Genomic DNA, 16,950 nt, shown 5'->3' on the forward strand with positions numbered 1-16,950 from the left:
ATATATATATATATATATATATACACATAATATATATGTATGTATATATATAGAATAAAAAAACTAAATGTCTTAAGATATTACCGAATGTTTATGTAATCTTTAAATAGCAGTAAGCATCTGTGTTAAATTACCAGATATTATTTTGATGAACAGCAGAAAAATCAAGATATGAAAAAAGAATTCTTAAAGAAGAAATTCTGAATTATGCAATAAATGGACTAAACAAAGATGGTGAAGCAAGTCCCAAATGATTCAGCAGACATTAAAATCACAAAGTGTTTAACATTCAATTCCCATGCCAGCAAATTAACAGGTGTAGCCGTGTGGTTAAAAAGCTTGCTTCCCAACCATGTGGTGTGGGGTTCAATCTCACTCTGTGCCACCTTGAGGAAAGTGTTTTCTATTACAGTCCCAAGCTGACAAAAACCAAACCATTGAGAGTGGATTCAATCGATGGAAACTGAAAGAAGCCTATCATGTGTGTGTGTGTGTGTGTGTGTGTGTGTGTGTGTGTGTGTGTGTGTGTGTGTGTGTGTGTGTGTGTGTGTGTGTGTGTGTGTGTGTGTGTGTGTGTGTGTGAAAATGTGTTGTACCTGTAATTCAAAGGGCCAGCCTTGTTGCATTCTCTATCATGCTGAATCACCCTGAGAACTATATTAAGGGTACTTGTGTCTGTGGAATGCTCAGCCACTAGCATGCTAATTTCCATTGATCAACTGGAACCAGCATCATCATAACCCACAGAGTGCCGGATGTGTGTGTGAGTGTGTATACGTCTTGACATCATGTGATGATTGCAAACACGCATCATCATCATCATCATAGAAGCAATGTTGTTCATTTCCAATCTATAATAGAAAACATGTCTAGCCATGGAGAAATATTATTATCTTGCTGAGAAACAGATAAGGATTGGCAACAGGAAGAGCATTCAGCTGTAGAATCTTTGTCCCAACAAATTTCATCTGGCCCATGTAAACATAGAAAAAAGGATGCTATATGATGACATGATGATGATAATGAAGATGATGGTGGTGATGATGATGATGATGATGATGATGATGATGATGATGATGATGATGATGATGGTGGTGGTGAAAAGACTGCTTCATAGTGTTTGTTTCAAGTCTTTGCACTCTGATTTCAAATACCACCATAGGTTAGTTGAGGTCTCTTTATCTTTTCTTTTTTAACTTTCACTTGTTTCAGTCATTGGACCGTGGCTATGCTGGAGCAGTGTTGAAGAGCTTCAGTTGAACAAATCAACTGCAGTATTCATTTCTTAAAGCTGGTACTTATTTCATTGCCAAACTACTAGCTTATGGGGACATAAACAAACCAGCACTTGCTGTAAAGTGATGATGGTGACAGTGACAGGACGTGAATGTGTGTGTGTATTAAATATTGCTCTAGAACTTAGAATGTGCTTCTTTTCTCAGAATTATGTTTTTACAGACGATCATCATCATCATCATCGTCATCGTCATTTAAGAGAACAAGCTAACAGAAATTTTTTAAATTCCGTTTAAAAATTCAGTTTCAATACGCTGTGTATTTATAGTAAAAAATATTGTATGTGGATAGACAATCTAAAGTCTATTTTTCAGCATATTGGCATAATTTTTTTTTTCTTTTGTCCTTATTTAAAATTGTTTATAATTTTCAAAGGTATTTTAATATGCTGGCCACTGATAAGATATTCTTTTGAAAAATTTTATCCTTATATTACAAGTGTGTGTATATATATATATATATATATATATATATATATATACTCTACCTCTGGTATTTGAGTACTCTTTTTTCCACCTTGTTGCACATTTCATGTGCTTACTCCGGTATATATATATATATATATATATATTCAATAGTTCATGTAAGTGATCCTGTCCACTTGAAAAAGACATCATGACCAGTTCCCCTCATCATTATCGCAGTATATTACAAGCAATGAAGGAGCAAGAGGGAGAGAGGAGGAGAGGGGGGAGGAGGAGAGAGAGCGAGGAGAGATGAAGTGAGCAAAGTACTTGACTGGTTCTACATTTGTCATCCCTGTAAGGCTGAAAGGCAAGCTTAACCTTAGTGGGATTTGAACTCTGAAGACAAAGACTCAAATTACTTATTGAAAGGCATTTATTTGACACTCAATCATTTCTACTAATCAACTGTCTTAATATGTCTATATGCATACAGTTAATCAATACAATATATTACGTAATATATATTAGAAGAAACATATCCTTCACTAAATGGATCATAATTTGGATGACTAGATTTGATTCTGTCAAGTGAAGTATCTCTAACAACATTCTGCTATCTTCAAGATAGCATGTTAGCACTTGTATGACAATACAAAAAAAATGTACCACTGAAATTAAATTTTCAGTTATTAGTTAAGAGAGAAAAAAATATTTGAATAGTTGATATGAAAATCAATGTAGCTATGTTTTCACTCTGTTGAGTTCTGCTTGAACAAACTTATTACATAAAAGTCTCTACCTTAAAATATGTGATTGGTATCACTGTTTTTTTTTTATGATTATTTTGTTCTGTGATTTAGCATATAAAATAAGTGCTTTCACTTTTAAAGATGGTAAGGAGTTTACTGAGAAAAATTTGGATACTACCATGTGGAAATTCCTTCATCAACATACAATATGAGTTCTAAAATATTGATCAATAGTAAAGTGTAGAGAGAGGAATAGCAAAGTTTTTACAAGAATCTCTATAATATTTTCGCTTCAGAATGGAGTCAATATGCTGTTTAGTCAAACAATTTTTTAAAATATATATTTCCTGGACAGAAATTTAATTTTTCAAGTTGATCAAGAAAATTTTGTTCATATGAAGAAATAGAGAAAGAAAGAAAAAAGATAAATATTTATTTTTCTTTCATAGTAGAATGTTAAAGAGGGTAACCTGCTTAACTTTTCTTGATCAGAGGTGACCAATCTTTTGGTCTTCAAGAGAAATGGGAAATGTCAAAGAAACCATTTCCAAAGGAATTAGCAGCATAATTGAAGTGAAATAGCTACAATGAGATATCAAAGCCAGGTCGCAAACTTGATTCACCAAAAGTTTATCTCCTTCTCTATGAAACCTGCTACTGAGTGATATACAATAGATTAAAAATCTAGCCCAACATAACCAGCCTTAACAGAAACCATACTGCTTGCCAATAAAACTGAATTATCAATGTCATCTCTCAGATAGCAATTATTGTATTTTACCTGATAAGGCTTCCTGTTCAGAATAAAGTCAATCTGATAGCTAATATTCTTCGTTATATCAGGAATAAAAAAGTAAAACAAAATAAAATCAATAATACCTGCATAGATCCTTTCTTAAAGAGCCACAAACATTTAGCAGACTACTGAGCTGCATTATCCTAATATGTTTATTGCTATCTCAATGGTCTTCCTTAATGTAATTCTCTGCATCAACCAAAAGCATTCTTAAATCAATTTTTCAATATAGCAAAGTACAATGAATATAAACACTGGCACCAAGGACACGGATTTTGTAGGGGAGAGATATTGTTAAGTGAATCATCCCCACTTATACAACTGGTACTTATATTTAATGGCACTGTTTTTCAAAAAAAAAAAACTGTCTTGGAAAATCACCCCAGGTCCTATATGCAAATTTGGGTCTATATTACTAGCTTTAAGGCACTAAAAACCTATATTTTGTGAACTTGGGGTACATCTCTTATGACCATATATTTTTTTATGCAATCAAATATGGTATTTTTTAACCAACCCTGGAGGAATTAGAATGAACCCTAACAGGATTCAAACTCAGAATTCAGAGGAATAGAACAGAGTAGTGAAAGGTTATATATTATTTGTTACTCCATTGAGGTTTACCTCAATCAATTCTAAGAACAGCAATTGGTTACAGTCAGCTATTTATCTGCATCTGTAACTGTAGACTGGAGCAAATGTTTTTGTGGGGGATTAGAAGTTGCCCATGCATAACAGATACCAGTCTCTGTGCTACCATTGTCCAAGTGAAAGATCACTGCTTTCGAACATTATAGCTTGGCACCAGCATCTTCACAGACATTGCCATCAGAATACAATAGGCTTGAACAGATACCAGTTCTGCCAATCCCTCACCTCAGATTGAAGGGAATTGTTAACCTTGATGGGATTTGAGCTCAGAGTCAGAAGTGCTGATAGTCATTCTAATCAATGTTCCAATAACAACCTATTCACTAACTTACCTCCAATAATAATTATCATCATCATGATTTAACATATTTTCCATGCTGGCATAGGTTGGATGGTTTGACAGAAACTAACAAACCAGAGGACTGCACCAAGCTTCAGTGGTTGCTTTGGCATGGTTTCTATGTCTGGATGTCCTTCATAATGCCAACCACTTTGCAGAGTGAACTGGATACTTTTTATGTGGCACAAGATCCTCCTCAACTGTGCTGGGCAGTACTATTGAGGGAGATGGCTTTATACCAGGTGATGAGAATTTAAAGTGATAAGAATAGGTATATTACAGTAGGGGAGGTACATGGTACCCCAGCAGGAAAATAGAGAGGATGCTCATGAAAATATGTCTTATATTTGATATAGCTCTTTGCTCTTTACTCTTTTACTTGTTTCAGTCATTTGACTGTGACCATGCTGGAGCACCGCCTTTTAGTCGAGCAAATCGACCCCAGGACTTATTCTTTGTAAGCCTAGTACTTATTCTATTGTTCCCTTTTGCAGAACCGCTAAGTACCGGGAAGTAAATACACCAGTATCGGTTGTCAAGCGATGGTGGGGGAACAAACACAGACACACAAACATATACACACACATACATACATATATATACATATATATATGACGGGCTTCTTTCAGTTATCATCTACCAAATCCACTCACAAGGCTTTGGTCGGCCCGAGGCTATAGTAGAAGACACTTGCCCAAGGTGCCACACAGTGGGAATGAACCCAGAACCATGTGGTTGGTAAGCAAGCTACTTACCACACAGCCACTCCTGCGCCTATACACTGGCACTGGCTATGTCCTCCATGCGCACCTAGTGCGCACTACCTTTCGGCTACACATTTTTAGGGAGAGAGGGACATAATGAATTAAAATGGAGTCCTGGTTTCCATTTTGTTGACCCCTGCAAACTTATAAAGCTATGTCAGTACCAAGAAGGTTTGAACATAAGTATATAAACAAACGAAACCAAATATTACATAATACATTTAACACTTTGTTCTACAAGTCTACCATCATTCCACCACTTTTATCTATAAGTAACATAATAATGAAAACAAAAATATTCTCTTCAATATAATACAGACCTGATATTATCGAAAAGTGGCCAGCACAATAATAAAATTATCATGTAAACATTCATGGTATCAGATATGAACAGTTCAAACAAAATGACATATTCCAACATAAATATAATTGAATAATTATAATTATCTTAAATCTCGAAGCCAATAATCAGAGGAAATTATTTGGTAACATTTTGAAAAAAAAAATTTATGAATTCTACCACATTCTGGCAATATTACAAATTGTTATATCACAACTTGTACTAATTCCTAAAATTATTTTGAGGTAATTGATGTCATTCTGTATCACATAAGTTAAGAAAAAAAAACCCAGTTAATTCTTGCATAAATTCCAAGGATGTACAGCACTCATGTTTAACTCCTACTTCTGAAGTGTCAAATGAATCAACAACTTGATTTCCCCAGGATTTGTTGATTATCTGTCAGAATTAACTTACCCTAAATCTATTTTCCATAATAAGCAAAACATCAAAATGGATATTGTATAAATGAAGATATTGTATCAGCTCAAAATTCTAAAATCAAAATCTACTAACAAGCCAATAAAATGTTTTATGCAGTCCAAAATGGAGACAAGTACCAGCATGGCAGACTAGATAATTGCTAAGAGATTTCACTGACATGAAACCATTGGTAGCCTTCTTAACCCACAAATAAAGTCTATGTATACACACACACACACACACACACACACACACACATGTATGCATGTAAATGTGTGTGAAGTGTGCGTGTACATGCACATTTGTGTGTGTTTCTATCTCCTTACCTTAAAATCAGGTGATAGTTGTAAACAAGTGTCACAGGAAAACATATCTGGTCATAGGGCAATATCACTTTGCTTGGAAACAGGTGAGGGTTGGCAACATGAAGAGCATCCGCCCACAGAAAATCTACTTCAACAAATCCTGTCCAACTCCTGTGAGCATCGAAAAGTGGATGATAAAACAAGGATGACAGTGGTGATAGTGAACCATGAGTTGCTAGTCTGCTGTTTTATGCACCCAGCCTTTTGCCATAGAAGCTAATAGGAAAATGTATCCCTTAATAGATCATTATCAAAGCCTTCATCTTCACATAGTGTTAAGGCACCAAAGTAAGACTGACAGAATCCATCCAGGATTTTGATAACAGAGAAAAATTATACTTATTAAAGAAATATGAAGTGAAAATGACCAAATCAGAAACAGAAGCTGTATCAGACAACAATACTACCAAGACCCTATGTAGCAAACTTCAATTACCCAGCACTACTAGAAATAGCAACCAAATCTACTATAAACTATACCCTAAAAATCTCCAAAAAGAGACAGATGAGACAATGTAATCTTAGATATACAATAACTGAGAGATGGATTGATTAGCTATGGTTGGAGTGTCTTTAACCCTTTAGTGTTCACATTATTCTGCCAAAATTGATGCTTTTTTATCCAGTTTGTTTTGAACTAATCATGCATTATCTTGTAGCTATTGAGATTTTGATGAGGTAGCTGCTAATATTTAAAACGATATTGTAGGGTTGGTGTGAGAGACCAGATCTGGCCAGTTCTAACAAAAAACAGGTAGGATACTTTTAGCCAGATATGGCCGGTTTAAATGCTAATGGGTTAATTATACAGCTAAACAGACACTCACACATAAGCTAAATTTATTTATACAGGGGTGAGCTGAAAGGTTCATAGGCTGACTATGAATGAGTAATGCTAGAGCTCTGAAATCAAGCATGCATTAAATTCAACACTTCTTATTAATAACTGCATTGTTTAGGGGTTCACCAAGGATCAGTGTTCATCCCCCTCTTATTCATTATAGCCCACCAGGCAAATAACAGAGGGATTCAAGACAGGCTGTCTCTGGGAGCTCCTCTATGCAGATGACCTTGCTCTAATAGCCGAGTCACTGCCAGAACTGCAGACGAAGTTTAGGGTGTGGAAGCAAGGTCTAGAATCAAAGGGCCTTAGGGTAACCTAGCCAAAATCAATGCGATCTGAACCCTGCAACAACGATGGCAGAAGTGTGTGGATCGCAAGGTAGACTATACTGAAAAGTAAACCTCATTTGGTCACATTCCATGAGTATCTTGGTCAGCCTATGAATGCTTCAGCCAATCCTTGTAGAATATATGAGATGTGCCCGGAACAATTTTGTTTAGATTTCATTAAGTAGCTTTCTACTACTTTATCTTAACATATTGGGGTGGAGAGATAACCAAGATCTGATGAACTGTAAAGGGCAGTGAAACCAGTGAATTCAGTTTTTATTCTGAGCTAAAAGCCCACATGGCTCTAATTTCACAGCAAGGCTAAACATTGTTGATTCCATATATTCATTATTCATAACCCATGTTCTTTTATTAACTTATTTAAGCCCTTCACTCACTATAGAGCATACACCATCGACAACTTTTATATACCATTGGAGAACAGATACTTCTGTAACTTTGCTTTTTTTCTTGGTAGGGGTGTTTACCTTAACCCTCTACCATTTAAACTGACCATATCTGGCCAAAAAATTCTACCTGTTTTGTGATCAAACTGGCCTCTCACACCAACCCTACAATATATCATTCAAAAGCTTAATTGTTACCTCATTAAAATCTCAAAGCTACAAGATAATCAAGCAAATCGATTTTTACCTCTGAGAAGAGGTGAACCCTATTAGCTTGGCCTCTATTCCTTGACCAGTCCTACATGGAGGCCCTCCGGGGAGCTTGTGATCCAGTGGCATAGATCTTAGGGTCACTGAGGCTCACAAGCCACCATACCACAATGAGAACTGGACTTCATTGTGGCTACATTTTACTCTAATAAAGATTTATAGAATAGTGTGATAAACTGGACCATTGTTTTTAACTAAAATAGGTTTCCATTAAATTATAAAATCACTGTAAATAAATCTAATAAAAGAGCTGTATCTTTTTATTTTATTTAGATATATTTATTGTTATTTTTGAGTTAAACTGACAAGGCTGAAGTAAATAAGAGTTATTTAGTTGAAACAGGCATCTTGCAACTAAATAAGACAATTCCTGGTCTCCAGAAAAGCATGCCCAGACTTGCCCTTTGGAGATACGTAAGCATTGTCTCTCTTCTCAAGATAGAAACTTATTTCTACTTATTGACAAAATCTGAGACAACAATACCATGCATTCTGTCCTAGCACAGACAAATAATTTAAATCTCTCTCACTCTCAATAATAACTGTTAACTCTATCTAATAGAACATATAGTCAAAGCGAAGCGTTACTTGTTATTTTCTTGTTTGTTGCTATAGCAACAATAACCAGTACAAACACAAGGGGCTTCATTAATAATATTTACAGACATTAGCTACTGGTAAAAAACAGAAAAAAAAAATATTCAGGCATCAAAAAGAGTCAAATAAATAGATTCAGTGGTGAATAAGAGATAAAATAATAATAATAATAATAATAATAATAATAATAATAATAATAATAATAATAATAATAATAATAATAATCATGATGATGATGATCATGATAAAGAAAAAAAACAGGATTCCTATTCTAAAGCTAAAAGAAAAAAAAAGTGTTTCCTCTGATGATAGTTCACTTGTCATATAACAACAAGTCTGTCCACACCTTCTGGCCATTTATGCAAAACTCCGTGTACCTGATCAAAATGATCAACATTTTTCTTCTCCATTAGGTTTTATGTCTATTTATTTTTTGCATAAGTTAGACAGATATTCTAACACACACACACAAGTTCTGTGTTTAAGGCAAGCACTTTTAAAAACAAGAGTGTATTTTAGTAACAAAAATTTACCAATTTTTAAATTTATTTTGGGTATTATATACATATATATATATATATATATATATATATATATATATATATATATATAATAATGAAATAGAGCTTATACATGATTATCAGCACCTAGAGATTGTAAGAACTTCCCAAAGTATATAAAAATAAAAATAAAGATGTGAACACAACACTTTTTCCTTGTATTCCCTAATTTCATATTCAAATTTCTAATCCTGCCCCATGTTGTGAGGGGACAGTTACTTCATACGTATTAACAGTCATAACCATAGGCTACCACATATAAGTATGTATATATATTGCTGACATCGTATATATATGCGTGTATATATTAATGTCTCTATATCTGTGTGTATGTGTATATATATCATTCTGTTCAGTGATGATTAAAAAGAATTGTCTGACATTTTCTGGGTTACCCAAGGATTTTGAGTAAGAATTTCATTATAAAAGATCGCTTGTCTGTCTGTTGACCTGTCTGCCTGTCTCTCTGCATGACAAAAAAGAAAGGTAGGAAATCTTGATAAACAGCTGCCTGTCTCTCCATGACAGTCCAATAAAAGCATCCAAATCTCAAATTATCGCATTCTTTTTTAGTTTCAGCATGTTAAATATCTTACCACCTCCTCCTAGGACTGATTTAGCCGAACTTTAATTAACACGCCACCTGCAGTAATATGAAGATAAGGTAAAATCCAGAATCCAAGAATAGGACTGGGTAATACTGACTTAATTACTTCGATCATGCCAGAAGAAATCAAACTTCATCTGCCAACCCTTCAGTACTGAACGCTAAGTTGTCGTTTTATTGCAAGACGGATTCAAAATTCATCATCATTGCCATTTAACATCCATCTTGTGGTGGCAAGAGGTAGACAGTTTAAATGGCTCCAATAGACCCAAGAACTACATTGTGCTCAGATGTCCTTTTTTGGCATGGGGTCTACACCTAGATGCCCTTCTTAGTGCCAACCATTTTATAGTGTGTCTTTTAAATCCCCCTTGCTATGGTTGTTGCTGACAAGTTGAACACCATTAAATGACTACACAGGTCATTTTGGTCATTTTTTCAATACCATATATTTCGATCACTAATATTCACAAAGAATTTGCAAAGAGAATAAAAATTGAAAATTGAGGCAATTAAAAGATACAATAATAGCCGCCTTCAATGCAACCCCTTTTCCTCCTCCTCACTGCTGCCGCCACCGCTACCACCACCACCATTTAACTTCTATTTTCCATGCTGGTATGGGTTGGATGTTTTTGACAGGAACTGGCATGCTAGAGAACTGCATCAGGTCCCAGTCATCTGTTTTGACATGGTTCTTTATGGCTGGATGCCCTTCCAAATGCCAACCACTTTACAGAGTGTACTGGGCACTTTTTAGGTTACACCAGCATGGACACATTTTATGTGGTGCCAGCACAGCTGCATTTTACATGGCACCCTGAGTTTAAATCTCTGAAGTCAACTCAGCCTTTCATCCTCAATGGAAAAAATATCAATGCAGAGCAATAGACTGGTGCAACTGTAAGAATGTTGACCTAATACATTGCAGTATTTGTTCTGGCCCTTTTTATTCTAAGCTCAAATCCCACCAAGGTCTACTTGCATGGTAGACCTAATCTGTTGCTCAGTTAACATTACCTCTGACCTTGAAAGGCCTTTAACAGGGTATACTCTGTTGTAAGCATTCTCATTTGATCTCTGATAAAGATAACCTCCTCCTTAACAGTATCAGAGGCTCTCTAAAGGGTCATAGGCACTGCCTCAGTTCCTGATTGAAAGATGAACAAAAAAAACCATTCCCTATATTCTAAAAATCTTAGGTTTCATTATTCAGTTAAGAGTAATATTGTCATCTCCACTTTCATAAAAATCATAAAAATAATTATATATCACTAAAATTACTTCATAGAGAAATTATAAGTCTTCTGACGAACAAATATCCCTGTAGGGAAATACCGCAGAGAGAAATTAAGTGTAATATAAATGTGAATTAATTTACTTAGAAAATAAATTGCTTGATTTTAAACTGGAAATCTTAATTCATTACCAAAACTGGATTTAAAAAGAAAAAAAAAAGACCTCTTCAAAATAGCCATAATTAATTTGATATGAATTAGGAACGCCATGAGCATAATTATCATCTTTATAAAATCTGAGTTAAGAAATTAAGAGATAGATCTCATAGAAGTCTGAAATACATGATAAAACTAGGTTATATCATCACTATTGGATAGAGGTGATAAATATCTTAGTGTAGCAATAAGAATGCAGTGTTCTAAATGCTCATTAATTCATTTCATTCCCTGAATGTCCTAAAGATAAGCATGAATGACATATTTCCATTCCCCACTCAAATAGAATGCTTAACAATTGTTGGTTTATTCTTTGTAATTATTTAGCCCCGAGTCAATCCTGATCAAGCAGATCTATGAACAAAGGTACACTAGTCATGACAATCTGTCTGCTTTATCTTATTATCCAACATTATTCAATGTATCATTTTTTTTTTTTTAAGATAGTAGGGTTTTATTTGCAGGAGAATTGCGCTGCTATTTCTAATGAGTCAAACTTCCCTTTTTTTGGCTTGTGTTCTTATAGGTCGGTCAGTAAACTAGTTTCTTAAACAGGAGTACAATAATCACTAAAATCTACCATTAAAATGTTATTTATCTTTCAACTCCCAGTGGAAACTCAACTTAAAATTGAGAGGAACATAGCAGCAACTGTATGGTTTCACTGCACACTACCTTGAGCAAGTATCTTCTCTCATAGTCAAAGGTTGATTGATGCCTTGCAAGTACAATTTGGTATATGGAAATTGTGCAGAAACATTCCAAAGGGACTATCCTATCTCTTGGCTGATCAACTTTATACATCACCTGGTTTAACACAACTTCACCAGATGCTTTTAGGAGAATACACTTTGATATAAGCATTTGGACTACATCTTCCATCTAAAAGATCATGGATGCTATTCTTCATCATCTGATGAAGTTATAAAACATATATCAATGTCTAATGGCAGCTGTCACTTTAGATTTTCATATTCTTACAATGTCATGTGCTACAGCTTGTTTGATTTTTCTATCAATATCATCTTCCATAACCATAAGTGTTAGTCCACTTGTAAGATGTTGTCCACTTTATGACAATCCAGTTTTATCACTGGTCCATATCTGTAACCTTATCAGCAGCTTCATCATCAAATCTAGTATTGTATCATCACCATCATCATTTAACATCCGTTTTCCATGCTGGCATGGTTTGGACAGTTTGACAGAAGCTGATCAACTGAAGAACGGCCTGGGCACCATGTCTGTTTTGACATAGTTTCCATGGCTGGATGCCGTTCCTAACACCAACCACTTTACAGAGTGTACTGAGTGCTTTCATGCAGCACCTAGTATGGATGAGTTTTACATGGTACCAGCATCCACAAGCCCATAAAAATAAAGTTAGTTAATTCCCCATTAACTTATGATTTATGTGTACAATGCGAATTTAGGTAAAAATAACACAGTTAAAAATGGCATGGTAAAAATGGCACAGGTAAAAACGGCACGGTAAAAATGGCACAGGTAAAAATGGCATGGTAAAAATGGCACAAATGAAAAGATAGGTAAAAATAGCACAGGTAAAAATGGCACAGGTAAAAATGACACAAGTGAAAAGATAGGTAAAAATAGCACAGGTAAAAATGGCACAACTGAAAAGATAGGTAAAAATAGCACAGTAAAAATGGCACAGGTAAAAATGGCACAGGTAAAAATGGCACAGTTAAAATGGCACAGGTAAAAATGGCACGGGTAAAAAGGCCACAAGTGAAAAGATAGGTAAAAATGGCACAATAAGCGAGATTTCCTCCAGAACTTTGGAACATACATTGGGACAGCTTGATGAACTTTGGAACATACATCAAGCTGTCCCGATGATTCCTTAAAATAAATACGAAACTCCGGTTACCATTTATCTCAGTGGTTCTTCCACAACCCCATCATGGAATTCATAACAAGTAATAAGAGAAAAGAGAAGATTTGCTTCTAAGGATACGTATATACATGTATACAAAACAGATTGTAAGATAAATTACTATCAGATGGAGAACATCTTTTTGAAAAGGCACCATGACCACCAGCCTTGATATGACTGATCCTGAACCAGCTAATGACCACAACCACACTCCTGATTCTGCAGCTATTTCAGCCACAAAATGCATCAACAACATGAAGAGAAAAGCAGCAGAAACAGAAGATAAACTTAGCCAGATTTACAGCAATAACCTGGATGACTAACCAGCTGAAGGAAAGGCATTATTTCCAAGTGAGAACATCATAAAGAGAACTTTGCGTAACATCATCATCATAACGTCCGCTTTCCATGCTAGCATGGGTTGGACGATTTGACTGGGGACTGGTGAAACCAGATGGCTACACCAGACTCCAATCTGATCTGGCAGAGTTTCTACAGCTGGATGCCCTTCCTAACGCCAACCACTCTGTAGTGGGTGCTTTTTACATGCCACCAGCATGAGGGCCAGTCCAGCGATACTGGCAACGGCCACGCTCAAATGGTGTTTTTTTACGTGCCACCTGCACAGGAGTCAGTCCAATGTTTTGTTGACATGCCACCGGCACGAGTGCCAGTAAGGCAAAGCTGGGAATGATCCTGCTCAAATGGTGCTTTTTACATGGAGCAAAACTCTATCCACAACTACCAGAAACATTCAAGGATCTGAAACTTACTGGAGAATGGACAACTAATGCAGCTTCCAAGCCCAAATCATTTTTGTTCTTCAAAACCTATGTTTCTGGTACATATGCTCAAAACCTGTTTTTCTCGTACATATGTTCTTTGATTGAAACTTGTTTCTAGTACATATGTTCAGAGAAGACAGAACTCCCAGGCAGGAATTCCAGCAGTAAATCTTTGGCGCATTACAGCAAGATTTCCTCCAGAACTTTGGAACGTACATCAAGCTACCATGAAGGACTGTCCAAGAACCTACAACCTATGCGAAGGCTAAAACAACAAATGTTATCTTGTTGGCTACCAGCAATCATCTATCTGGAAACTTATAAGAACAATTCAGAAGAGGCTGCTGTGAGTGCAGTGATAGCAAGGGACACAGTTGGTTAACCATCCAGGAAGAAAATAAAGAAAGTATATGTTGATCTTCAACAAGGACTAAAGAATTTATGCAAGGACTACACAGGAGGAAGGAAAACTTTAATTAAGTGTTATGTGGAGTTGGTCATAACATAAGGTTCTAGTTAAATTCTGTTTTCAAAATTTAACATAAAACGGTGTTCTCATGTCTAAACATATTTGATTTTATTATAATTGTTTTTTTTTAATATAAATTTTATATGTATAAATCTATATTAAGAAATGGAGGTTATACAGTATATGAGATATTAAGAAAATAGATTTTATTCAAAACCAGTTTTTAAATTAGACAAACTTTATTCTACTTCTTTTGCCAATAATGTATATTTCAATACGCTTATTGTGCCATTTTTACCGTACCATTATTACTATTCACCGTACAATGCATATCACTGTATCTTTTTGTTGTTGCTTTCCTGAAACAGCTGTTAAGATCACTCTTGAATTTTCTATGAACTATTTTCTTACTTTCTTAATTATATTTGTCTAACTTATTTGATGCCATAACTAATTGCCTATCTATCGTATATCTTATCTTTATTTTCATTAGCTCTACAGGCGTGTTTCCTACAACGAAATAGAGTAACGTATTCAGTTTAGTAATCAATTGTTTGTACCATACATGTGAATCACGAACAATTAGAGACAAATACAGCTGTTTTTTTTTCTTTTTTTTTTTCTTCCATAAGAACATAAATAAGAAAAAAAAATGAAATAGTGATACCCCCAACAAAGAATCGAAACTCGTTTGTGGAGCTAAGAACAGCCGCACTGCAGTGTTCGCTGGTGCGCAATAAGCTAATAACATTTTTAAAACGAAACTAATCTTGTAAACTGTCGACGAACATATAAATCAAAACAAACTTCTCCCTTCTGTATTCTCATTCACTGATTTATTTATTTTAAAGTAAAAGTTTTAGTTGGTTTGTTTGTTTTATGTTTCCTTCTTAGTTAAAAGCTTTCTTCATAAAAACTGATTTTAAACTTGGTTATTATTCCTTAATTCTATTTTAAAAAGCAAGGAAACGTAAGTCCTATTTTTCACTCAAAAAATATACCTAAATATATTAGATTTCCAAAGAACTTAACTAAACTACGAAGATTTCTGTTAACCATTTTTATTTCATTGCTTCCTTCCTTCTTAATATTTTCTGGAATATACATACAACACGACAAAATGCTTCTTATTGTGAAGTTGTTTAGCCCTACGTCAGTCCTAATCGAGTAAATGTACCATCAACTACGTTCCTGTTATAATCATCTCATTCTTTTTGTACATCAGGATCTACTTTACCTAATGTATCCTTCCTGTTTTCTTTGCTTTTATTTAAGGCGATGAGTTGAGAGATTTAGCTGTTATTTCTAGCAAGTTCAGCTCAATATTATTAAAGTATCCAGTATTTTTCACGTCGCTCCTTAAAATCTGAGAACCAGAAGAGAGGGTGATCTGAAATCATTATTATACCATACAGATCTATGATCAATTCTTAGCCAAAACGTTACGAAATACCAGCTAGAAACGTTCCATTTCCTTTATTAATAACGTTCCAGTAAAATAAATAAATTAAAGTTTAAAATCAGGCTTGAAATGTTACTCCAGCGGTACAGTTGTTCTAATCGGAGACAAGAAAACGGAAGGAGGCCGTTATAGTCGTTCGACTTGCTAAAAACAACAGCTAAAATTTCCGTTTCATCACAAACTAGTCTTAAATATGACAAGATCACATTAGATAATACAGCAAAATATAACCTCAACAAGATAGAATGGTCATATCTGGAGTACGTTTACTCATAACTATTCGAAAATCCAATCACCCCTTACTTTACAAAAGGTACCTTGATGTTGCTGCTGTTATTATTATTTAACACCAGGTCAACCCTGAAAGATCAGACTTAAAATTCGATTCATCGAAAAGAGAAAGTGATCAAATATTTGGCAGAAATTATTCAATTTCACGAGTGAGTGAGTGGAGAAATTTCTGTTGTCTTATAGGAATATGCGAATGAGCTTTCACCAAAAATCAATATTAGTATGTTTTTGATAAACAAATTACGAAATGAATGAAGGAAACAAACTATTTCCTTCCTACAACATACATCGCACTGGTTAAATACGCTTGTTCTCAGCTGATTACAGCATATATTTAGCATGTAGCCACACAATTGTTTACCTTTAAAGATGTTATGCTTGCTTGTTTCATACGTCTATCAGAAGAGGTAGCGTGGCTATCGCATCTAGGTAGCTTGACAATATATTTGTCCATATTTCTTATCTTCCATATATCCGTAAAAGCAAAGCAATCAAACGGTGCGACGTAAAGAAAAGCACGCGGCTTCCGTTTACGATACACACGCGGTACAATTATGTTTGTGTGTATGCGCGCCCGTAAGTATGTGTGTAAGTTGAACTAGATCAACACTTGAAAGATGCAGCAGACACAATATATAAGTATACATTACTCACACACATACATATAGTTTATGTCTCTCTCTCTCTCTCTCTCTCTCTCTCTCTATATATATATATATATATATATATATATATATATATATCGTCATCATCATCGTCATCATTTAGCGTCCATTTACCATACTGGCATAGATTAGACATATGTATATATATATATATATATATATATATATATATATATATATAT

General features: G+C 34.8%; 1 protein-coding gene across 1 annotated transcript in view; it reads right to left on the reverse strand.

Annotated features, from left to right (window-relative positions):
- Positions 1 to 16,671, reverse strand: part of LOC106871930 (transcription elongation factor A N-terminal and central domain-containing protein 2) — a 155,646-nt gene extending 138,975 nt beyond the window's left edge. The window contains exon 1 of the mRNA XM_014918690.2: positions 16,465 to 16,671. Coding sequence (XP_014774176.1) covers positions 16,465 to 16,557 — 93 coding nt within the window. The 5' untranslated portion in view covers positions 16,558 to 16,671. The remainder of the gene's footprint in view (positions 1 to 16,464) is intronic.
- Between the last annotated feature and the right edge of the window lie 279 nt (positions 16,672 to 16,950).

Source organism: Octopus bimaculoides, chromosome 7 (genome assembly GCF_001194135.2).
Source record: "Octopus bimaculoides isolate UCB-OBI-ISO-001 chromosome 7, ASM119413v2, whole genome shotgun sequence".
Taxonomy (NCBI): domain Eukaryota; kingdom Metazoa; phylum Mollusca; class Cephalopoda; order Octopoda; family Octopodidae; genus Octopus; species Octopus bimaculoides.